The 26,399-nt window shown below is 35.6% G+C and overlaps 1 protein-coding gene across 2 annotated transcripts in view; it reads right to left on the bottom strand.

Annotated features, from left to right (window-relative positions):
• The window catches only part of LOC105224044 (frizzled), a 204,220-nt gene that overhangs the window by 46,822 nt on the left and 130,999 nt on the right, over positions 1–26,399 (bottom strand). The window contains exon 5 of one of the 2 annotated variants that reach the window (XM_049457094.1): positions 25,256–25,383. The exons of the other annotated variant lie outside the window; for it this stretch is intronic. Within the exon in view, the coding sequence (XP_049313051.1) occupies positions 25,367–25,383 (17 nt within the window). The 3' untranslated portion in view covers positions 25,256–25,366. Of the gene's footprint in view, positions 1–25,255; positions 25,384–26,399 lie in introns of those variants that run through there. 2 annotated transcript variants of the gene reach the window in all.

Raw genomic sequence — 26,399 nt, 5'->3', positions numbered from 1 at the left:
TATACAAATGCATATGGATTGTACAAAAGTTTGTAGGTATACATATAAATACGTGAGATTTATGAATATTGTTGACGATTTTTTTGGACCTCTTTTCATGCTAATTTTGTCGATTTGCCAACTCATTTGAGTAATTTTAAGTGTGTAAAAACATATTAACGAAAAATGGTTTAATGCAAAAATGTTTTAAAATATAAAATATAATTAAGATTAAAAAAATTAAGCAACAAAAAATATTATATATAAAACATAACAAGAAAAAATTAATTAATATAAAATTAAAACATATTTTATAAAAAAAAAATTATTTTATATTAAAAAAAATTATTTTAAACAAAAAAATTAATTAACAAAAAAACAATGAAATAAATTTTAATTTTAATTAATAGTTATTTAAAAAAAATAAATTAATTAAGAAACAAAGTATGTATTAAAAATTAGGAAAAAAACTAAAAATATTAATTTTAATTAATAATTAATTCGAAATTACAAAAAAATTATTAGCAAATTTTATTTTAGTTTAAAATTATAAAAATATATATAACAATAAAAATTATTAATTTTAACTAGTAATTAAATTAATTATAATTAATTTCAAATTGAAACAAAATTAACAGACAAAATATTTAAAATTAGAAGAAAAATTGAATAATTTAATTTTATGTAATAATTAATTTGAAAATTAAGAAAAAATAATTAAGAAATAAATTATTTAAAATTAAAAAATATAATTAACAAAAAAAACATAAAAATATAATACAAAATAATTATAATTAGTAATTAATTTGAAATTAAAAAAAAATCAACAAATAAAAAATTTTAATTAGACTAATTTTAATTATTGAAAATTAAAAAAATATATATAACAAAAATAAAATATAATACAAAATTATTATAATTAGTATTTAATTTGAAATTAAAAAAAATTAACAAATAAACATTTTTAAATTTGAAAGAAATTAATAATATTAAAAGCTAATTAGCAAAACAACATCGAAAAAAAAATTAATTTTAATTAAAAGTTAATTTAAATTAAAAAAAAAATAATAATTAAAAAAATTTTAAATTATAATTATAATTTAATTAATAATTTGATATTAAAAAAAAATTAAATAAAACTAAAAAATATATAACAATTAATTAATTAATTTAATTAGTAATTAAATTAATTTTAATTAATTTAAAAGTAAAAAAATTATAGAATTAACAAACGAAATATGGAAAATTAAATACAAAATAACAATTATAATTATTACTTAATTTCAAATAAAAAAAAAATTAACAAACAGAATATTTAAAATTAGAAAAACTATAACTAACAATAAAAAATATTAATTTAAAAAAATTTAATTATAATTTATTTAATTATTAATTAAAATTAATATTTTTTATTGTTATTAATTTTTTTAAAATATTTTATTTGTTAATTAATTTTTAAAATTAAAATTAAGTATTAATTTTTAATAATTTTTTCTAATCTGTTAATTTTAATTTTAATTTAATTTATTTAAAAAAAATAGTTATTAATTTTAAAATTAAATAATTTCGTATATTAAATTAATTTAGACACACATTTACTAAAAATTCTGTATTTTAAAACATATTTCTCCCTTAAAACTGAAACACCCCATATTTCCCACTAATATTTCTTTTATCTCACACAGTCTCATAAAATTTTTGTATTTCTGCAAACTTTTTCCCCTAACAGTTGTCATTTAGCAGGCGTTACTTGGCCGTCAGCGCACAAACGGTTTGTCATGGTAAATTGTTGCTTGCATTTTAATTATAAACTCGCCAAATTACAAGACTTCTCATCAAGGCCCGCCTTCGCACAACCGCTCACTGCCACACCAAACAGCAATTTGTTTGTAATCCTTCATAGACAGCAAAAGTGAAATGTCTGTAATTAGCTTGTGACTTGTGGCATGTTGCAAGGCAGTGCGGCAGTGAGTGGAGTCAAAATTTTGCTACTTTTTGTTTCGACATTGGAGAAACATACATATTTATATTTGCCAACTCTCCAAATTAATAGGTAACAGTAGCTTTGTTGTTGTTTTGCGTTGTTTGTTTCATTTGGCTGTTTTTTCGTTATCTCTGGTTTCGGTTTCACTATGTGTGTATTTTGTGTATTTCGTTTTGTGAAAGCTGTTTGATGCTTCTCAAATTAACCGTTTATAGTTAATTTGTTTTGTTCAGAAGAAGGATTGTCATTAGTTTTGACCTTTTTTGGCTTCCCGCTTTCTCACTTTTTCTTATCGCTACCAACTTTTCGTTTGACCTTTTTCACGAAGTCATGCGAATTTAATAGTGTTAATCGTGGGATGGTAAATTTATTTTTAAGCCATTTAATGTGCTCGGGTACTCAAAGATATTAACCTTTTAGTTTTCAGCTTACTTATAAAGTTTGTTTTAAAGTTCCGAACGATATTTAAGAATCTTTTTAATTTCACTGACTTAGAATAGCTCCTTTATACCAAAAAACCTGATGTGGGTTAATTCCAATATTTCCAGACAATTTTCCTATTCAATGCTGTGTTTATGTATTATCCGCAAACAGAATTATCTCCCACATTCCCCCACCAATATTGCAAGAAAAATTTGCCAGCACACAATGCTTAATGTAACAAGGCTTCCCACAGCAAATATTAAGCAGCAGTTTCCTGGTGGACAGAAAGTATCACCCTACTATCTATCTAGGTGAAGAAGAGCCGCATCCCAAGGTGCCGAGCAATACAAAGCCCCAAAAACAGAGCTAAAATACGCCATCGATCATAGCAAAAAGAAAAATGGGAGGAACTACTCGAAGACATTAACAAAAACCCCTGCGGACTTGGGTATAAAATAGTAATGAAGAAACTTGGTGTTTAGGCAGAGCCACCTGACTTAAATGCTGCCAAAATAGATCACATCGTAAACGCACTTTTCCCCACACACGAAAAAGGGTTAGTGATCTAGAAAAGACTCTAAGATTTTGACAAAGCCCCTGTTCACACTCGAAAAGCTGCAATTAACCATTGGCAAGGTCAAGGTCAATAAATCTCCCGACCTAGACGAGATACCAGCAGAAACACTATAAACAATCGCTGCAGGGCGACGGGCAGTACTATTGAATATGTACAACGCCTACCTCGAAGAATATTCGGAATATTCTCTGAACTCTGGAAAAAGCAACAGATAGTGCTAATTGATATGGGAAAAGCAGACCCTAACTTGTCATCAGCGAGAAAACTCTATGAAAGGCTACTTAAATCCAGACTCGAATCGGCTATCAACGAAACTAGAAGACTATCCTCTAGACAACACGACTTTAAACCCGGCAGATCAACTCTAGGACCTACGGAATGAGTCATTGAAAGTGTAGACGCCGCACAGCGTAGATGGCATAAATGCAAAAGAATAGTGTTTATGGAGACTTTAGATGTCCGAAATGTCTTCATTAATTAATTATTCATACGAGTAGCCAAAAAGGAGCAGTCGGAGTCCGAGGAAGACGACGATATGGGTTTCGATCTCTTCGACTAAACAACTCAATACTAAAGTTTTCAATTTTCAATATTATCAAGTACTTTAGTTTTTCATATGTACGAGGACTTCCTCTTTTCTAATACTTCATTTTTGCTGTCAGAAGAGAGCAATGAACTACTAAATGGTAAATTACTTGAGCCTTACTAGTAAAAATTACTATAGTCAAACGAGTTTGTCAAAGTATATAATCAAATACAGTACAATGCCATTTAGAAAACAAGTCAATAAGCTAAAAGTTAGATATTTTCCTCACAAAAGCTTACATAAATCTTAAGTTAAATGAAGTTGTTAGTGCTGAAGGGAGTCTCAATTACTGTAAAAGCATAAGAAATTGCAGCATTTACCCCTTAGATGGCTTTATTTTCCTTGTATGTTTTGTAACTTATAATAGGCATAAATGGTTGTCAGGGAAAATGTAAGAAATAAGTAAAGATTACGAGTCATGTAAAAATAGAAAGATAGTATTACACTCTTTCGAACAGGGTGATTGTCAGAAATGTTTTATTTTAATACTAGTTGCAATATTTTTTTCAAGAATATCTACTTTTTAAGAGTATGTGAAGGCGTTCCATAAGTTCATAAATCGTTTTCCTAATTTAAATTAAACGTAAAGGTTGGCAAAAGTAATGAAAAAATGGACAAATCTGAAAAAGTATTATTCTATTTACTGCGTGATACATTATTATTCGATTTTTCCTATTCTTTAAGGGAATTTAAAGGTGTTCCATAAGTTCATAAATAGTTTCCCTCACTTAAACTGTACGAAAACGCAGTCAAAAGTAATAAAAAGCGAAGAAGTCTGAAAAATGTTATTTTATTTATGGCTTTATCTATTATTATTTAGTTTTAATTATTCCTTAAGAATGTTGGAAGGTGTTTCATAAGTTCAAAAATAGTTCTCCACATTTAAACTGAAGGTAAAAACAATTAATATTAATGAAAATCGAAAAAATCTGAAAAAGTGTGATTTATTGCTTGATCCATTACTATTCGGCTTTCTTATTCATTAAGAGTATTCAAAGGTGTTTCAAAAGTTCATAAATAGTTTTTCGTTAACTAGGCTTTCTTTATAACAACCTTATGTACTCGTACTATACATACTATATATATATTATACATATATATTCCTATATTTGTTTAGAGGAAACCGTACAAGTGAACATATTCATAACTACAACTCGTTGGCGAGGAAATAAGGAGAAAAGCAAAGCTCATAAGCTAGAGGGAAGTCTCTTGTGGAAATAAGTATGAAAGGAAAAAGAGAAGAGTTATGAATATCTACCTAATGGGTCAATGATTCTTTTAGAGCCATCTAGATTCACAGATGTTCTCAGTTTGTACCTAAAAATGTTGATACAAATTTTTTCTCGAGAGAAATGTTTCAAAATTTTTCGCAAAAAATTTTAAAAATTATTCGCCATTTTTGCAAAAAAAAAAATGTAAATTGTTTCAATATTTCTCAACAAAAATATTTCAAAATTTCATATACATATATATGTATAAACAAATTTATTCAAAATTAAAAATTTCTCCCAAACATACAAACAATTTCACAAGTTAGCCACAAGCTCTTAGTTCTGCGGGAAATTGTTGCTATCCACCTGCTTCAATGGCGATAAATATTTCAGCGCTCTCCAAGGCAATTTCTTTGCACATTTATTTTAATGTGCTTTCGGTGCAAATTTATAGCAACATTCTGTGCGAGCACACACATGCCTTGCTACCAACATGTTGCTGTATGCACCGTTGTGTGTCGCTCCAATTTCTCAATGGGTTTGATAAATTGCAGGCGGCGGAAAGTTGGGAATGAACGTTAGCGAAAAAATGTAAATCTCCGCCGGCCATGGTTGCAGCGGAGGTGAGTGTTTGTTGTTATTTTTGCACAGTTTGTTATTTTTATACGTTTTTTATCAACACAGGCTAAGAGTATTGCGTGGAAATTGCTGCAGCTGCTTGGAATTTGCCTTAACCCCTCGCTTTATTTATATATTTTGATAGTTGCTTTTGTCAGTCATTTTTGTTCTTAGCCTACAGCATAACGGCAATGTTTGGCATGTTCTAAGACACCTCTACATTAAGGTACACATGTAACTGTATGCTTATGTGCAACATAATTTAGCACGTGCATGCGAGTCAATTTATAAGAAATCTACTCAATCAAGTGGCTCTGTGGCCGCTGTAATTCCTTAACAGTGACTTAGACCGCGAAGCAACATTTTTTGTTTTTTGTGCATACAATTTAATTAGTCGCAATGTTAGTGCAGTGAATAATACAGCGAATTTGCGTTGTATGTTCGTTGCAACATGTTGCTGCTAAATTGTGAGCAATAAATTTCTTACTAAATTTTTATAAAGAAACAACAAACCTGTCGATAAATTTTTAACAAAAAAATTTTGATGTGGCAATATGTTGCTAGGCACATGTTTCTACAAATATGTTGCTAGACACATGTTTCTAAGCTTTTAAATTTATTTTTTTGCGAAAAGTTCTTTTACATTAATAATCTTTAATTTTCTTACTTATATTATTTTAATTATCTTTTTGCTAATTGTTGATACATTTCAGTAGTACTTTCTGCAATATGTTGCTAAGTTCTTATAATCAGTTTTTTCCGTTCTATCTTTTTTAATGTTAAGCTTTACTTTTTTAAATTATTTTCGGCTAGATCCAATTTTCTTTGTAATGACGTGCTGAATTGCAATAGCTCATTCAGATTAATAATAATAATAGTTCCTTCAGCAACATGTTACTAAGTTGCAAAATAACTTTTGGCAATATGTTTCTTAATTATAATCTTTGTTTGGTAAAATATTAAGTTAAGTTCCACTGATTCTTTTCACATAATAACGCTGCTATACTGCTATTATCAACAGAATCTTCTATTGCAACATGTTGCTGGGAAATTATGAGCAACAATTTTTTTGCAAAAAAACAACAAACTTTTCGAAATTATTTTTAACAAAAAATTATGTTGATGTGTTATATGCAACATGTTGCTGGGAAATTATGAGCAACATTTTTTTCTAAATTTTTTGTAAAGAAACAACAAATTATAAAATCTTTTAACAAAGAACTGTTGATGTGGCAACATGTTCCTAGACATATGTTTCTACACAAATGTTGCTAAACATATATTGCTAAACATATGTTGCTAAGAAACCATAATTTTCAAACCCTCAGCGTCGTTGAGTTGAAGATTTTACATTTGCAACATGTTGCTCAATTTCAATACTGTTTTTAGAATGTTTTTTTTTTCGAGTGATAGAGGCACATGTGTTCCTTCGAATGATCCAAAACTATTGGTTATAGGCAATGAGTTTTATAGAAATAGGCATTCCAAAATAAGTTCCGAAAAAACTCTCATGGTTCCTTATCCACGATTGTATAAATAAAGTAAAAAGAACAGTCTTGAAGATATATATTATATAGGATCTACGATACATTCATCAGGGTGTTACAAAGTTCGCGGCTAACACTGTTCATGGTATAAAAAGGCATTTATATACATACATATACATATACATATGAACAACGAGTTAGCGTGCTGCAACATGCCACAACAGGCAACCAAAACGCACAGATTGTGGCATTTGTTGCATGGCACTTATATAAGTATGCCACGGCGTTATTAAAACTTGTTGCAACTACGTAGATTCCACACTGCCGAAAGAATGATGCTTGCCACAAGCATATAAGCACCTAAGTTGCAACTGTTGCTGATTGCAGGCACAATAAAGTTACACACCAATAAGTCTGCGTAGAGGCGTGTGCACACATTTGCTCGTCTCTGCTAGATTAATAGCTGCAACATGCGATAGCTCCGTGTGTTGCTGTTGCAAATGTTCAGTTTGTGGTTAGTGTTGTTGGAACATTCATTAAAAAATGATTGATTGACCATAAATTGAACTTTATCAATATGTTGATTTATTGAATTAGCAGGCAGACACACCAGCACCCAAACAGACACACAGAAAATTAAAGCTTGTATGAAGAGAAATGCGAAAAGTTGCACAAACGACTAAATTTTCAAGAAGCGTCTGTGTGGAGCAATCGTTACTGCCTTTACATATGCAAAACGGAAATTTTATATGTAGTGGATAAAAAGTAACGGTACATGTCATATACCATAAACAACGTCCAGCAACATGTTGCGTGTACACATGTTTGTATATAGTATGTTAAACTGGTAGCAAATGTTTGTTGTTTTTACAAATTTGTGTTGCTTGCTTTTGTTGTTGTTGTTTTCAGCAATTATGATCGATTACTACTTCAATTAATTTTCAGCTATGGCTTTCTTTTGCTGTCAACTGTCCAGTTCAGAGCAGTCAATTGAATTTAAGTGGAGTTATGCTACGAGTCAAGCTGTGTGGCAAGTTTTGCAAGCTTCTTGTAGGCCTTATATTCTTATTTATTCGTAAAATGAGGGAACCCAAACTCAGGCGTTAAGTATAATAGATATTTTTATAGCAAATAAGGCTATAAAAAGGTCTTTACACTGATTTGGATTGGTCAGTTTGTATGGCAGCTATATGCTATAGTTGTCCGATCTGAACAATTTCTTCGAAGATTGTTGCAATGCCTTGAATAATAGTATCTGAAAAATTTCGTGAAGATTCATTGACAAATAAAGGAGTTTCCTATACAAGGACTTGAGTTTAAACGGTCAGTTTGTATGACAGCTATATGCTATAGTAGTGCGATCTGAATAATTTCTTCAGGGATTATAGGGATGTTGAGGATAATAATCTCTGCCAAATTTCGTGAAGATAAATCGACAAATAAATAACTTTTCCATGCAAGGACTTGAGTTTAATTGGTCAGTTTGTATGACAGCTATATGTTATAGTTGTCCGATCTGCAAAATTTCTTCGAAGATTATAGCAATGCCATGGGTAATAAGCGCTGCCAAATTTCGTGAAGATAAATCGACAAATAAACAAGTTTTCCATACAAGGACTTGAATAACAGTGTTGACGTGAGCTTTTTCTATCTGCAGAGGTTGAATCTAGCTTGTCCACAATGAGTTATATAGTACAAAAAGACTTCTGATATGTGTATCTTTAAAAAAGTTCGGTTAAGTTTTGGAATCCAACAGTTAAGGTTAGGTAAATAGGCTGATTTCTAGTGAGGCTATTTGGACAGCTAGAGACGCTTGCCGTTGTTATATCCACAGCTCCTAGTTGTTGATCAAAAGGACTTTCGCATATCGACAAAACGCCTAGAGCCTGCCACAAATTTTCTGAGACGACCAATATTAATTTTATCCAGTTCGCCGGGTTCGTAAAAGTGCGGCGACCGATATGTCTTATATGTGATTAGTCTGGCGAAAGCTGAACATTTGAGAAAAAAGTGCCTAGATGTGTTGAGATGTGGGATCGTATAGTGTTTCCGCCGCTTGGGAGTGGTCAGAAACGAGTCTCTTATATATGACTTAAGCAGCTCATGTCTTCCGGTCTTAGACCCAGTGACCTCTGGGTAGCCAAAATACATCCGGTTGATGTAAGAAAGTAAAACATCGTCCTCAGGGTTGTACGCTGGGTATGGGACCCGAAAAAAACAAAAGAAAGAGCCTACTTAAAGAATGAACTTCATTTCAACTATGATTGCATTGAGATACTGAAGTTAGTCAAACATTTTACAGAAATCGAGTTTCAGACTTTTTAAGTTGCCAAACCGTAGGCTGTGAAGTAAGATTGTCATTTTGTCTTTTACTCTAGGGTCCAATCACAACATGTCACATCGGCCTTAAAAGACACCTACTAAATATAATTTAAATCACATCATCTAACTAACAAGAACATCCCACGAACTCCTGAATTTCTCATAATGCAAAGAGCCAAGCGAAGCATTCCCCCGAAAATAATCATCATCAGAGCTTTAACTCATCTGCATAGATCTGTGCAGAGCTCCACGCCAGCTCCTTGTTGGAGCAATCAATTTCACGTATTATTTTGACTTCCACAAGTTGTTTCTATCATAGATCTTTACGGCAAATAAAAAGACTTATCTGACTGTATCTGCATTTCGTCATTTCAATTTGTAAAGGCTTCAGGCTACTCCAACCGCATACCAACTATTTATAAACGGCTTGTACTCAAACGTGGATAATCCATGGCGGCGCCAGCAAAGACCAATTTCAAGGTTTTTACGCCAAAAGAAACAAAAGTGGATTTTATGAATGTTGGAGGAGACCATCAAACATACGTATGTACAATATATACAAACAACTATCTGTAGATGTCGTAGACTAAGCGGTAAATACGCAAGACAATAGCTGCTACTACTCACTCCCGGAAATGCTAAATGTCTGCGATTTTTCAACAACACTGTGATTTTCAAATGCTTTTTGGCAGATTTCTACAATGGATTAAGGCGAATTCCCGAAAATCTATTATCCGTCACACGCACACATACACTACTTAGGTATACAATCTTTTCAATAGCTTGTTGTTACCATCGTAAGCTGATTGCTGTTGTTATTTTTGGCTGTTGTTGAGTTTAGTTTGTATAGTTGCTGTTGCGCGTGATGGTGGATAACTTTGGCAGCTGAGAACCAATAAAGCAAAGCATGAAATTTATTACCTTCGCCGAAAGTTTGCCAGGCAAGCAAAGCTCTGCAGACACGTTCGATTCGCAGCCATTAATGCGCTTAGATTCTAAACTGCTGAAGGTGTATACCAACATGCTTACTTATGCAGCATAATCCTTGTGTTGAATGCACGTGTATCTGCCACATCCGCGGCTTTAATTGGCTTTCATTGTTCTCGCAATCGCGACAGTCATTAATCAAACAACAACACAGAAGACAGATAAGATGAGTAAAAGCAACTAGTATGTACTACTAAGTTTGTTGCACGTTTGGAGCGCTTAATGGATGCTGATGAAGGCAGTTATGAGTTGCAATCGCGCTTATTTATGAGCTACCGATTAGGGTTTGCTGAATACTTCGCACATTCGGTGGCAATTGACATGCGGAAATGTTAAGGTTTAGAAGAGGAAGCTAATAAGTGTGGATAGTAACATAAAGAACGACAATAAAGTGTGCTTATGAGTACTACAAAGAAAACGGTATAGCTACAGAACTGAAAAAATTTAAACTGGGAGCGAAGAAAGGAGCTTTAAATGGCGAAGAAGCTGCGTAAGTCTGAAAGAATATATTTTAAGTGTTAAAAATCGGTAAATATACTGGAAGCTCGAAAGCTTGTTGAGAATGCTGAGAAAAAGTGTAACAGAGAGTTTGCGAGGTATCCAAAAACATTTGAATAAATGATAGGAACTCTGCATAATACGGATCTCTCAAGATACGATACCATGGTAGTCAACATACTGAACTCTTAGGCAAGTTTAGAAGGGGAAGATTAGGAAGTCGATATGCTAACTCATAGATAGGCTTAGAAGAGGGAGATTTGGAATGCCATGAATAAGAAAGGACGGCTTCAGAATGTTAAATTTCAGAGCCATCAAGTGAGCTTTAAAGGGCGGACAGGATGGAAGATTTCAGAACTTAGCTTAACAGTTAAAGAATTGGTACGTATAGTACAAAGGAAACGTTCGAGGACAGAGTTCATACATAGCATCATTTAAGCCACATGTTGAGAAATCACCTAAGAAACCGAAAGTTCGCGAGGTATGAGAAAAAACATCGATGGAAATGAAAGGCTCTTCCACACTTGGGATCTCTTGAATGTGAGCTGCGACAGTAGATGACATAGTGAACTCACAGACAGTTTCAATCTAACTTGATATGTAATTGGCTTTATTTTCATCAATTTATGGAACAAACAAGTATTTGATAGCACAGTAAACCACGGTCAAGACTAAAACCCAATAATGACCTAGAGTAGTTGACGCTGAATCCGCGATAAATCGTTAGATTAATTGGGATGGCACTACAGTCAGAAAATGGTGAATATTTGAAATCTAGACTCGAGGACTGCAACTATCGAAATTGCAAAGACTTGTGTGCATCTGGGCATCAGGTGTAATGCGTACTTCACCCAGCAATCAGCCAAATAACCAAACATATAGTACTTCAAATGGTAGCGGAAGGGATTGGCAGAAGGAAGGTAATCTCGTACCAATACATTAAGATCTTAAGTGATGAAACACCACTGCCTGTAATCCCATTGACAGCATAAAAAGTAGGGGTGTCAGATGTGTAGGTTAGCTGGGTATGCAAAGGGGTGGTTAGAGTACTGGGACCCGTTGCATGCTGAACATATGATTGTTATGTCGGAGTCGATTATGGATAAGTAAGAGTTTTACCTGCTACAGTGTTCAGAACGAAGCTGCGCAAGGGTCATTCTCGATTCTCACAGCAACTTAAGCCTTTCGTCTACAATACGTGGTGGTTTGACTCACAGTACGTCATTCACTGAGAGTGAGTCGATTAAGGTTTTTATGGGTTTACTGTGAATGGTCAGTGCTTGTCTGAAGTTAGTTGTTTCCGAAGTCTAGTCGACATATTGTCTTATGTCGTTGACGTAGCTGAGGAAGGACCTCTTGATGTTTCTAGAAGGCGGTTTTGCTTTAAGCAGGTGAACTGCTGGAATGATTTCTACGAAAACACCGCAGCAAAAACTGCTTGGAGATGAGTTCATTATGCTCCTTAGATGGGAACATGCGGACTCACTGTGCAGATGTTTGATAGGATACATCAAGAAGCCCCCATAACAGTTCAGAGTGCAGTGTTCTGACATATCTGTTAGCTTCCTTGTCTGTGTTTCACTGCATCCAGGCGACCATACTAGTGTGGGGTAATCAGGGACCGGCCGGCCGATTGCCTTGTATGCTGCCAACAACATTTCTTTGTGTTTTCCCCATGTGCTGCCGTCTAATGATTTGATGATTTTGTAGCGCCTCTGTACTTTGGCAATAATCGCGGTCGTGTGAGGAGTGAAGCAGCACGGGTGCCATCGAGTGTCACATCTGAAACTTTAGGGTTATTGACAATCGAAATTTTAACCCCTGATCGACTGCAATTAAGATCAAGTCGGTACTGCTGCGTCTAGTTTGTAAATATGGTCTCTGTGGATTTAGTGTGGGAGAGTGTTAGGTTCCGCGCAGCGAGGAAGCGAGAAAGGTCGATGAGGCAGCATGGATTATAATCTCAGGCAGCGCTACTATTTCTGTATAAATTGTTCAGCTCGAACTACTACACCATACATATACATAGCTGTCACATAAACTGTCTAATCAAAATCAAGTTCTTATATGGAAAACTTTTTTATTTGAAGAGACTCCTTCACGAAATTTGGCATGGATTATTATTCGGAACAAAGTTACAATCTCCAGAAAAAATTGCTCAGATAGGATCACTATAGCATATAGCTGCCACACAAACTGATCAATCCAAATCAAAGTCTTGTATGGAAAACTTTTCTATATGAAAAGATATCTTCACGAAATTAGGCACGGATTATTATATTAGTCAACGTTATAATATGTGAAAAAAAATTTTCAGATCGGACGAATTTAGCATATAGCTGCCATACAAACTGACACATCAAAATCAAGTCCTTATAGGAAATTTATTTTATTTCATAAGATATATTCACAAAATTTGACATGGATCATTGTTAAAGGCAACGCTGCAATCTCCCAGGAAAGTGTTCAGATTGGCCCACTATAGCATATAGCTGCCCTATAAACTGATTGATCAAAATCAAGACCTTGTATGGAAAACTTTTCTATATGTCAAGATATCTGCACGAAATTAGGTATGGATTATAATCTAAAGCACTGCTATTATTTCTGAAAAAAAATGTTCAGATCGGGCCATTAAAGCATATAGCTGCCATACAAACTGTATAATAAATATTTAATTTCCCTATGAAAACTGGTTTATTATTATTTTTTTTATTTGTGAAGTGTAGCAATAAGTTTACCTGTCACAAATATTAAACATTTTCCCATAAAATTCATAAAATCTACACAACATCTCGCCAATCTCTAAGCGAAGCGCGCAATCAGCGCTTCCCTCAAAACATTGCATGCAACGCAAACGTTTATTTTGTGATTTATCGGCGATTGCAATTTAAATAAATCAGCGATGCGCAATTATTGAAGCGAATGCACCCGGCAACTTGCATGCAAGCGGCGAATTTGATTGTGCCGCACAATGGCATAACACATCACGTTAGATTGGCGTCGAGCCAAAGCGGCCCACGTAAGGCCCGAGGTAAAAAAAATCGCTGAACACAACATTAAAACGATTGTTCAAATGTGCCTCAGCAACTGAGTATTGCATTGAGCTGCTTTGCGCATATTTCATTTTCGCGCGTCATATTGTTGCATGTTGCAATTAAAATAAAAGCGAAAACGACGAAGTCAATGACACAACGATTGCGGTGGCATGAATGAGAGGTGCAACATTAGAAGAAAAGCGCATGTTGCATGTCAATGATGTATCCATGAGGGATGTGAGGGTTGGCTGATTGCTTGGTGCGGTGTGTTGAGTGCCACAAAGGTTAGTTGACTGACTAGTTGTTGCACTTACCCACGCATATGCCATACAGCAACGTGGCAAGCATAAATGTCAAGTGTTGTAGCAGTAACATGCATGTGTTGCACAAATAATACCACCAAATGTATGCTACAATGTTGCATGTTCGCGCGTATGGGTGCAGTTGCAACACACTTGCGCACGAAAACAAAGTAATTGCATTAAATAAATATTTTAAAATAAAGTAAACACGAATTTTCACAGCTTTTGGTATGCGCTGTGCCGCAGACATGTTGCAACAGCAACACGCACATTTTCTTGGCTTTAAAATGAAATCCATCATCATCAGCGGCAGCATTTCCCTTTAACATTTTCTCAGCTCACTTTCATTGCAACGCCATTGTTGCAACACCATTGTTGTAACAACATTGTTGTTGCTTTTTTATTGCTTTAATGAATTGTTGGCTTTGCGTTGCTTGAAACAATATTGTTGTTATTATTATTATTATGCCACGCAAACTGACAGCTGTAAATCGTTATTGTTGCCAGCGCCGGCGACTCAGAAAAAAATCTCAAAAATTAAAAAAAATTAAAAAATTAAAAAAAAGCAACAAGCAAGCCATGCGCTGCATTGCCGCTGATTTCGCGCGCAATTTGCCACTAAGGAAAGCAGTACGTGCTATGCGCGTTGCACTGTTGATGCCTCCGGCGCACGCGTGCAACACTTTTGCTTGCCACATTTCGCTCTCGATTGTATTGCCGTCATTTATTATTGTTATTTATGTTTGTATTTACAAGCGCTTTTATTGTTGTTTATATGCTTTGTTTCCCTACGCTGTCGGCATCTTCAATTGTTGCTGGTTTCCGTTGCCTCTCAATGCCACTGATTATGATTTACATGCAACATGCGAATTAAACATTAGCAACAAGCCGTCATAGCGCGCGCTTTTAATGGTCGGCAAGTTATGATATGTGAGGTTTTAAAATGTTTGTCATTGTTGTTGTTGTTGCATGTGATTAATGTCGCGTTTTAAGAAGTTTATTTGCTTGTAAATGGCATAAAAGACTTGAAGCAAGACTTGGCAAGAACTTGATTGCAATTGTTCAGTTTGTATGGCAGCTATATGCTAAAGTGGTCCGATTTGAAAAATTTCTTCAGAGATTACATTGCTACCTCAGACAATAATCCATGAAAAATTTCGCGAAGATATCTTGGAAAATGAGAAAGTTTCCCATACAAGCACTTTCTTTTGATCGTTCAGTTTGTATGACAGCTATATGTTAAAGTGGTCCGATGTGAAAAATTTCTTGTTAGGTTATGCCTTTGCTTTGGATAATAAGACATACCAAATTTCGTGAAGATACCTCTTCAAATAAAATAGTTTCTCATACAAAAACTTGATCCGGATCGTGGAGTTTGTATGGCAGCTATATTCTAAAGTGGTCCGAAATGAGCCGGTCCAACAAATAAGCAGCGTTTTGAATAAAAAAATATATGCGCAAAATTTCAGCTCGAAATCTCAAAAACTGAGAGAATAGTTGTCAATTGTACAAATGGATAGAAGGATAGATGAACGGACGGAAGGACATGGCTAAATCGACTCAGGTCGTCACGCTGATCATTTAAGACGAACGCCAACTGTCAAAGTGGTCTGGAAGCAGTTTTGGTAGGAATATCCCAAGACAATTTAACTTGAGTCACACTAAGATTACAACGTCTTGAAGGTCATACCTTCGATCTGTTTGACTGGACGGATTCGTTGAATTATGCTTCTTTGATAAATGGGGGTCTCTTGATCCTTACCAAAGCGTTCTTTGTATTACAAAGAACAGAAGTATTTGACTTTTTTCTCGAGATGTTCAAACTTTAGCTAGACTGAGATTAACTCGTCCTGGATAATATATCTTCGATCAGTTTGACTGGATGGATTGGTTGAATTGTGCTTCTTTGATAAATGAGGGTCTCTTGATGCTTCCCAAAAAGTTTGGTGTATCCCAAAGAACAGAAGTAATTGATTTCTTTCGCGAGATGTTCAAACTTCAGCTAGACTGAGATTAACTCATCTTGGATGGTATACCTTTGATTGCTTTGACTGGATGGCTTGGTTGAATTGTGGTTCCCTGATGAATGGAGGCATCTTGATCCAAGTCTTGAAGCATTTTCGTATCACAAAGAACCGTCGTTTCAATTGCAACAATTCGATGTAGTTTCCCTCGCACTAATCAGGCCCGAAATATAATATAATTTAATATAATCAATCAGTGTCACTCTCGTTAAAATGCCATACGAAATCTTTTGGCGTTACAGTAGTCAGTACTCAGCAATCTATACAAAGTCTAGGAGTGTCCGATCGGACCGAACTCAAACTTGTTCAAGTTTAAATTTCAATATTCCAAGTTAGCGTATTATAGTAACAAGATATCTATGGGCAGTATTATGGCATTAATTCTACAAATATGTATATGACTAGGAAGAGAGTGTTATAACTCTTCTAACTAAAGCGGAAAACTTCACAATATGACCTTGACACCGTAACGCCAAATACTCAATGCTTTCAGAAGTTTACCAAAGAGACAGGTTTCGACTCTTAAATTAATTTAAAGGAAAGGCAAGCTTTAGATTTTTTGCCTCATACCGAAAAAATGTTATTTCATTAAGGCGCTACAATCGGCCCTACAATCAGCCTTGATGACAGAACATTTTTTCGGTACAGAATGGTCGATTAAGGCTCAAATGAGGAAATCGTTAGGTTTACCCTTCTAGTACACCAAAAAATCTGCTGCCAGAACCTGTTGACGAGTTGAACCATCCGGAACATTTCTGGTGAACCAGATAGTGATCATTTCCTTTGTCTAAGCAGTACACGTTTCTGTCCAACTGATCTCCGTTGAGATGTCTACTTTCTCACACGTCCAAAGTAAAACCTTTTTGATTGTGAAAAAAAGGTTTTATAAGAATTCAGTTTAGACTTAATTCAGAATTAGTTCAGACTTAACTTAGTTTAGACTTAAACTTTTGGACAACTTGAAACTTCAACAGAACTCTATGTGGAACTATCTCACGAAAATAAGTTGCATCAATTTCGTACTCTTATCACCAGCTCGCATGAGCTTTCTTGAGACTCATTGCGATTTCGTTCATACATTTAACTCATTATAAATCACTACACAAAAAATATATATTTCCAAAGAATTGTGCAACATTTATTTGACTTCATTCCTCGAAAATATTCGGCATCTTTCAAAGAAAAACGAGAAGCCCAAAATAGCAGCGTCATAAATCTTTGGCAACGTAGAAACTAAATGAGCACGCCATTAAAATCGGCAACAACGGTGAAGATTCCAAATAACTCAAACCCAAAGCTTTGCAAATAAGTGTGTATGTGTGTGCCACAGAATTTACTCATCGCTGCGATTTTTGCAACAACCGAAATAAATATTTTCTAGCGAATAATCAAAGAACATTTCGCAGAATATTTTGGCGCAAACAAAGCGCATGTTCTTTGGTTATACAAAGCTTTACGAATTTAACATACTTGCATCAGAATATGCTGCAGCAGTGCATGTTATTGAAGCAAAAGCGACGCAAATTGCAAATTTTAAGCTTTAAAATTGTCGGCTCGTCGCTAAAGAACAATCAATGTATGCCGAAAGCATGTACTCTTTAAAGAATTGGCATAATGGTACCTTGTATACATATATGTACCTGATGATGACCATGATGGTACCTTGGATATAGGTATCAACTGCAGCATACACATATTTGTACCTGTACAAGTATTTGCATCAAGTGGAGCCTTACAGTGGTAGTTGTCATTGAATTCCTGAAGAAGAAACAGTAATTCTGTTCTGAACGTTGTTATAGGGTATAGTAGTTAAGTCAAGGTGAAGTCTTATGGTACAAGTTGCAACATTTTCTATATGATTGCATGTGTTATAGCGAAGCAACCCTGTTGCGCATATCTGGACTAGTAAAGAAAATGCTGCAGACAGCAATTTAAAAACTCGGGTTCTTCATACAATTTTCTGACTTAGTCTAAAGTAACTGCGTTCTTTATATTTTCATGATGATTGGGGAAAATCCAGCTATTATTTTCTGGATCTGGATCAATCTGAGTAAAGGAGTGTTTCAATCTTTCGTAGAATCGATCAAAACAATTCATCCTTTTCAGAGTATCGGCCTGATGGATCATATGTCAGGTGAGGAAACAGTCAGAATGATACGTATCTCTATAATCCTATATCTAACCTCTATAATCTAATGGAAAATGCAATCCATTTTGAAAGATTTTAAAATAATTCCATCTTTCGTAGAATAAATTAACACAAACCATCTTCTTCAGAGTATCGGTCTGATGAGGAAACAGTCTCAATGAGAATGATACGTGTCTATACAAGTCAAAGTCTAACGAAAGTACAATTCAATTCAAACGAACTGGAAATAATTCAATATTTCGTAGAATAAATCAACACAAATCATCTCTTTCAGAGTATCGTCCTGATGTGTAGGCCAGATGAGGAAACAGACTCAATCAGAATGATACGGAACTACACAAGACAACGTCTAATGAAAATACAATCCACTTCAAAAAGCCTTGACACCTTACCGTATTCAGTGCTAAGCGAAAGTCAACTTCAGATGGGATCAACTTAGTTCAGAGAAGAATGAAATATACTTTATGCGAGGAATTTCTTGCTCTCTCTTTTAACATGGATACTCGTACATATATACTAACTACTACGCTCAAAGTGAGAGCACTGCATAGTTAAAGTTTCTTTACTCCTTTCAAGAATTCTACTCATCATACTACGCCAAAGATTTGAGAGTGCGCCTTGGCACCACGGTACTCAGGTCTGGTCAGTTATGCCAACGAACTGATGGTCTCTTTGAATAAAGAATCGGTAGCTAGGGTTAGAAAGGTCTGGAAGGGAGCCAGAATAGAGGTTTTGAACAAAATGGATCTTTGACTTTTTGAAGTATTATAGATGAAGTTTCAACCATCTTTCTTTAGCTCTCTAATCTATTTTTGAACAGTATGTATTTATAGTCACCAAAGATTTGCATAGGAACCAGATATCGTCATGAAAAAGTCAAGGGACTGGTATATTTGATATGAGGACCACAATTTGATAGTAACGAAATTAGAAAACGGTCACCAAGTTCACTATGAGAGACTTTTACTGGACCTATTGACAGATTGAGATTGACAGCGTTGAAGATGTTTGTTCAAAAAGCTTCCGAGTTTATTATGGTCTACCTTTTAGACCTTCGACGATATCTATTTTTCATGAGTGTTCCAGCTAATAGCAATATAATACGATAACCTATGATAGAGCTTCCAGCAAGAACTAGGCCTGGTAAAGTTAGAAAGACACAAGTATTATAAATTAATAGGAGCATAGGCTAGGAAACTCATCTTCTAAGTTGGATTATATTTCCACTATATTCGCTTCACTAATGTGTGGCTCTCGTCTACAATTTCTCAAGTGTTTAGAGAACAAAATCAGAAGAGTAAAGATTTTCCTAGAGGCAAACAATCCAGACAATTATATAAATAGTTTCAGACCACTACCACTCGATCACAGCCACAAGACCCTGCGAAAATCCCAACGCCACAAATACAACCATCACAAATGCCACTGCACAATTTCGAGGGTCATTTTGTGAGACAACAAACCCAACTTGTACTGCGCATATTTTCCCTGCATATGTATGCAGATTCACCACAAAGAGTCACCAATTTCGAGTAGCTGTTGGTGTTGTTGCAAATAACATTTGTTTCATGCCACTTAAGTAGCTGCGAAGCACAGCAAAGCGTTTGTGGCAAATAACTAAGGCGACTTGGTCGCAAACCATAGTGCAGACTATGCGAGTACACGTCAATGAAAGTGACTGTACCTCGCGCGCTGCAATTGAAACAGACACTGTAAATGGATCACGTGAAGATGCATGCAAAGGCTGCGAAGGTCTAAATGTGAAAGTACTTAGTTAGCTAGTTAGCGAACGTTTGTGCAACATCGTGCAATGCAGGGTTACATATATGCTAGTGAAACTGTTTGCAAGAGAACTTCTGGTTATTCACTCGGAAAATGGTACAAAAAATGGTGTACGTGAATGAAAATAAAGAGGTTATTGCTCTGGAAATTTAAATAATGGTTACCACTGATATTTAGTGGTATAAATGGAAATGGCAAATACCAACAAATACCAATTCTGCAATAAGCTTTAGAAACTCAAATTGGAACTGGATATTATATCCGAATGCATGCGTGAATCTGCAAGTCATCCAACTTCATAGTTTTTATAACGAGGCATAGTGTTAGCCTCCAGTCTCCTATATTTTGTATGGCTTTGAACCCTGTGGCAAGGGGATGCTGGGAACGTTATACCCGATCATTATTGAACCAACCAAGATTGTCCTTAGATGTAGTCACCGTTAGTGAACTTAGGAAGGTATCGTCCGATGGATCCCACATCGTCGCCTGCTTTGGGCCTCGACTTCTCATTTTTGGTTTCATCAGTATTTCGGAAACACAATCGGAAATTATTAAGGTTTCGTCCGATCATTACTGAACCGACCTTCAAAAAACTATCCTTAGATGCGGTTGCCATTAGTGTTGATGTATTTCGTGATGAGGATCAGAGTCTCACATCTTCATCTTCTTTGGGCTTCGAGCTCTCACTTTTGGTTTCATTTTTCTACACTTTACAAACTTCGATGGACTCTTCCTATTGGTTACTGTTTGGCATGAATTATTTAGTGATGTGTCTTAATTCCATATCGTTGCCTCCTTTAGACCTTCCCTTCTCACTTTTGTTTTTTTTTTTTTCAGTTCTTCGGCCATTACCTATTCGAACTTCGAAAGATTGTCCTTAGATGCGATTACTGTTTGTATTAGGCTTATTCCCAAATCGTCGCCTCTTTTGTGTCTCGACCTCTCAAATTTAGTTTTTTTCAGTTCATAGGCAACGGGCTCCCATATTTTATATGACTTCGAACCCTGGAACTTAGGAAGTTTTCTCCCGAATCTCAAGACTATCCTCAGAACTGATTACCATTAGAGTTGAAATAGTCTATGAGACCTAATTCCATTCCGACGTCATTTTGTAGCCCAACTCATAATTTTCGGCTTTCTCCGACATTGTCCTTAGACAACAAAGCCATTAAGGATGCAGTGGCCAAACTCAGAGCCCAAATCGGTAACATTTGGAAAAAAAGGCTCTCAGACTTGATGTCCTAGATCTTAGGAGTTATTATTTCATGGAACGTCTTTGATATAAAGAGATCTTTAGTAACAGAAAGCCTTCAGCAATGAACTTCTCACTAAACGATCGTCTTTAATCATTCTATCTTCCGCGACTTCGAGACTTCGTTTGAGGTTAGGTCAAGCTTTTTTTGATAATATACTTAGTTATCAACAAAATTACAAATATTTTCGGTTCATTGCACCTCTCATGCCAATGCTTCTAGTAACATATACCACCCATATGAATCCTCAAGGTATTTCTCAATTCAGCTGCAACATTTCAGCGCTCAAAAACATACCTCAAATTCTCTACATTCAACACGTCAGCGGCGTTGCATACAACAAAGCTGTTTATCAACAATTAAACTTGACGCCAACGGACAGGGAAATCGATGAGCCACATCTTGACAGCACACCTCGAAATATTTCTAGACAAAAAGTCGAATCAAATGCCCTGATTTGCAGTTGTGGTAAGTAGGCGGCGATACACGCATTTAATAAGAGGAAAAAAAATCAAAGATGAATGCATAGAAAAACACAGATCACTCAACTTACAACATGTTTTAGAAAACAAACAACACCTTCTAACTGTGCCGGCACTTGGTGCACAAGCGCACGCCAAGGTATGCCAAAGCGTGTGTGATCTTGTGTTGCATGTTTGGCTTGTTGTTTGCGGTTGCATTCTATGCATAATCGCCCCGCTCTACTCACCCCACTTCCACTTTGTTGTCTTTAATTGCATGCAGTCGAAAGAAAAATCACTTGTTCTGGCTACAAAACGTTCATTGTCGATCTTGTCTAACTGTCTGCTGTAGCATTCATCAGCACAAGTGCCTCAACTCACATTTTGAACTAGTACAACAAATAACATGTGTGTTATATATTCCTGTTACACACACACACATGCACACCTTCTTTAATTGGATCATTGCTGACGCCAGCCAAAGCAATTCATTGCTTGCGTGCGGATCTTCAAGTGTGCCAGTGATCTTCGCTGGATATTTGCTTTTGAAATGTACTAAAATTGTATTTGTTTTTGGTTAAACGTGTAATTATTAATGAAGTGCGAAGAATATTACACGGCGTATAATTGTGGAATTTTCTTCTGAAAACCAAAATATGTGTTGAAGAAGATTGATTTAAGCAACCGCAAGTAATTTATAAGCTGTCGGCGTTTTTTGAAGAAAACAAGCAGCAAAATATGTTGTTTACATAACGAAGTACTTCCAGCGAAGTAATGCTTCTTATGGTTGTCCGGCGTCAGTCAATGAGTAGATCAATCAGGTCTTTTTATGGTTGTTTGTTTCAAAAAGGTTAATCAGCTTCTTGCTTTTAAGGCAGGCGAAGACTTCTCATACATTTTTCGGCGTATAAAACAGCTTTTAGACAATACAGTTTCAGGTCCTGCTTATATAAGATCTTTTAGACAATACAGTTACAGCTTTACTCGAGTTAAATGATTAAAATGATTGTTTGCAGTGAGGGAACACTGAAGGGTTACCATATCAGCTCTCATAAGAACTCGCTAGCTTAGCCATTTCGATATATAATTATACTGTAGTGAGTTGTCTTCAGATCTGTACATTATTACTGAGTTCTTGTGGCTGCAGAGGTAGTATCTTGCAGTACTTTCTTAAGGTTGACTTTTAGACAATATGATCTAGTTTCAGCTCGACTCTAGTTGAATCGTTTTAATATGCTCGTATGTTAGTGAACAAATTATATCGGCTATCTTAAAAACTCGCTAGCTTATTGAATTTGATCCAACCTTATTGTAATGATCAGTCCTCAGACAATAAAAAGATCGAGTTTTTCACTCTTCAAGCGTAGCACTGCATACTTAAGTTTGACTAATGAAAATAAAGACAATTATTGACACAAAAACGACACCTGGAGCTACATACTAAGCTAATTTGAAATCAATGATATAGGTAGCTGAGAACCCAACATTCAACAAACTCCTCATTACTGGTGACGAGATGTGGGCCTATGAATATGACTTTGATACTGTCCGACAAACTATCGAATGACGGAATGAGTCAAAAGCGAAAAATAAAATTCATTGCGGGCACTGAAGGCCATCCCAGCTGAGCCTATAACAAGTGCATTGATACTCGTATAGGTCGATGTTGCTCTCCTCTCTCTCAAAGTTGGCTTTCTAGAGTGTCTAACAAGTAACTGTAGCAGAACATTAAACGCAGTTCAACTCAGGGGCGGTACACTCTTTCGTCTTCACAAATGCTTATGGAGATATCTTTATAATTTGTTTGGATGTGCCTAAAGAACTCCTAGACATTTAGAACTAAGTTTAAAAGATTTCTGACATTTTTTAATTTTAAAGTAAATACTCATATAGACTAAGCGGAGATGTGCTGGGAAATAAGCTTTGAAAACTTCCAAATATCGAAGGAATCTACAAGCTTTGAATCAACAGAAATATATCGAAGTGTTATTTTAATTGAAGAAGCTTGGTTTTCGAAATAAAATCGAACTTTGTAAGGTTATGTTCGGTTAGATTAAGTTTACTGGTACATTATGAAAATGTGATCTCACTTGGACAGCTTATGATGCCGGTTGGTGCCTAGAACTCTTATACAAAGCGCTTTGAGCCGATGACAACTTTTTTAAGGCGGCCAATGGCAGGTACGACTAAGTCAGCTGGTTTGCCGAAGGTATAACCGCCGAAATGATGCAGCCTCAGTTTTAAAGGATGGACAATGGAAGAGAAAGTGTCTGGATGTTAGCATTTCTCCATCCTCCATATAACTTTGACAATTTGAGTTCGCCTGGATTTTTGGCTTCACAGCTGAAATGATGTTGGACAATGTCCAGTAAGAACTCTTGCGATTGCTGCCAAATGAACTTTGCTAAAGACAAGTTGTTCAATAGATCGCTTACTTTCTACCCTAGATCAGAAGGATCTCGTAGTCTGAGAGGAGCTGGAGGACGCCTGCTAAGCGTACGCCAGATCCATGCGACCAGTTCTAGAGTAAGAGACAACGTTTTTAAAAGAAACGAGGAAAGGCCAAAAATTCTGGGCAATGACGTGGCCGCTCTTTCCGTCACTTTAATTAGTCTCCAGACCTTTGAATCATGGCCAAATCTAACGTGGTCCACTTAGAAACCTGACAAGGCTAGGTAAGGCTACGTTAATCTGGTAGGCCAAAAGGATCTCGCATTCGCTGGACAATGCCTGCTAAGCGTACACTAGAACAATGCGACCATTTCTAGCGTATAAGACAAATTTTTCACAGAAACAAGCATTGGCCTAAAATTCTTGCGACCGACGGGAGAGCTCTTTCGGTCAATTTAACCAGTCTGTAGTCTTTTGAAACAGGGCCTTATCCACCGTGGTTTACCTAGAAACCTGACAAGGTTTAGTTAGGTTAGGTTAATCTGGTAGGCCAATAAGCCACTCATCTTTCAGAACGCCTGCGCCTGACTTTTTTTCAAACTCTGTGGCGATACCTCCTCTAGTGTATGATACCGTGTGGACCCCTAATGCTTATACCGTAGTCTTGCCAATGCGGTACAAGTTCAAAAGATATGCTCCATTATTTCCTGGTGTCTGCTCTAGATATTTCACAACAAAGGTTGAATCTTAAAAATCATACAATTTTGGCTACTTGTTGTTAGATCGATTCGTAGCTTTGACTATTTAAGTGAAAAGTAGGGCAAGCTTCTTGAGGGGTATGTAAAATGTATACTTTCGTTCGTTCATAATGCTCTTTTATAGTTCTCAACCGGTATATAAATTGTTTTACTAGCCAATACTAAGCTACATACCTACATTTTAATGAAGATCTGGTTAGAGGTTTGGAGATCTCATAGATAGTAGATCTAAAAGGCACATATAGCTTGCGATATTCATTACATTAAACTCTTGAGAAATGTCGTTAAGTAACTACAGAGTTTTTTATGTTTTTTTTTAAGACAGCAAGAGATAATATCCTATTTCGGACGATGAACATGATGACATTTTATTTGTTAGAGGAGCTCTAGTCAAGTTAAATACACATATAACAAATTATCAACAAATATTTACCAGGAAATGGTCTACCAAGCAGCTCAAAATTCCAATTAAAATTTACATGTATACTCATCTATTGGTCAAAGCTAAGTTTAAAACTTCAATAAGTCGCCAGAAACTACAACAACTGCTTACCTGAAATTAGAAAGCAGAAATAAGAGAATTATTAAGATTAGTTCCATAAATTTTCGATAAAACTTGCAAAATTGTTTTCATCTCAGTTTAATATACTCATAAATTGCTATCAAAAAGTCGGCTTAACTCTAGACTAACACAGGAAATTGAATTATAGCCTAGACAAATGAGCGTAACGGACTCGAATCGACGCTACAGATAGGTTGTGTGTGGCAGATCGTTAGATGCTGAACTAGAACAAGCATTGCTGCGATTTATGATGCGATGCCGACAAAGTGGCGAAGTTTTCAGCAGCACAATAAAGCGCAAACTAATTGCGTACAACCAGAAGCGGTAAATTTGGATGGCAACATGCTATGATCCATATATAAACAGATATATGTACATATATTTATGGGTACCATATATAAAGCTAAATATATTATATGTAGTTCAAGTGGCCCGCCTTCAAGCTCGACATGAGATGAACGCAAATGTGGCAGATTAAACGATCGTGCCGCAACACGCAACGGGCGGAAGAGTACATACATACACACATACATACAAAGGAAGAGCATAGACAAGATCAGCGCAGAAATTGGAGCCAAAAGTTTGTAGCCATAAACAAGTCGCGAACGGCAGAGCCATTGCTATCGACGCGCCAAAATGAGAGAGCTTACGTGTGATCGCGTGGCTTTTAATGAACTTCCAGCGTTGAGGCAGAACGGAATTTGTAAAAGAAATTGTATTAAGCGATAAAATCGCAAAAGATCAACAAATTACAAAAGGCAACAGGCCGAAGTTCATTGAAAGCCGAAACACACAACACAACAATAAACACAAAAACGACTATAACTTGATTAATGTGGCAGTGGCATCAATCAGCTTCGAAAAAAGGCAACAACAAATTACAACAGTTGTGTACATTTATATATTAAAGACCACGCGAAAAAAGCAAATTAAATGAAGCTTACAAGCGACTGAACAAACGACCGAACAAACTACCGGGCAACGGGAAGAGCGTTACAAGAGCCGCA

The sequence above is a fragment of the Bactrocera dorsalis genome, chromosome 5, assembly GCF_023373825.1.
Source record: "Bactrocera dorsalis isolate Fly_Bdor chromosome 5, ASM2337382v1, whole genome shotgun sequence".
Lineage (NCBI taxonomy): Eukaryota > Metazoa > Arthropoda > Insecta > Diptera > Tephritidae > Bactrocera > Bactrocera dorsalis.
This window is presented reverse-complemented; position numbering and strand designations above follow the sequence as displayed.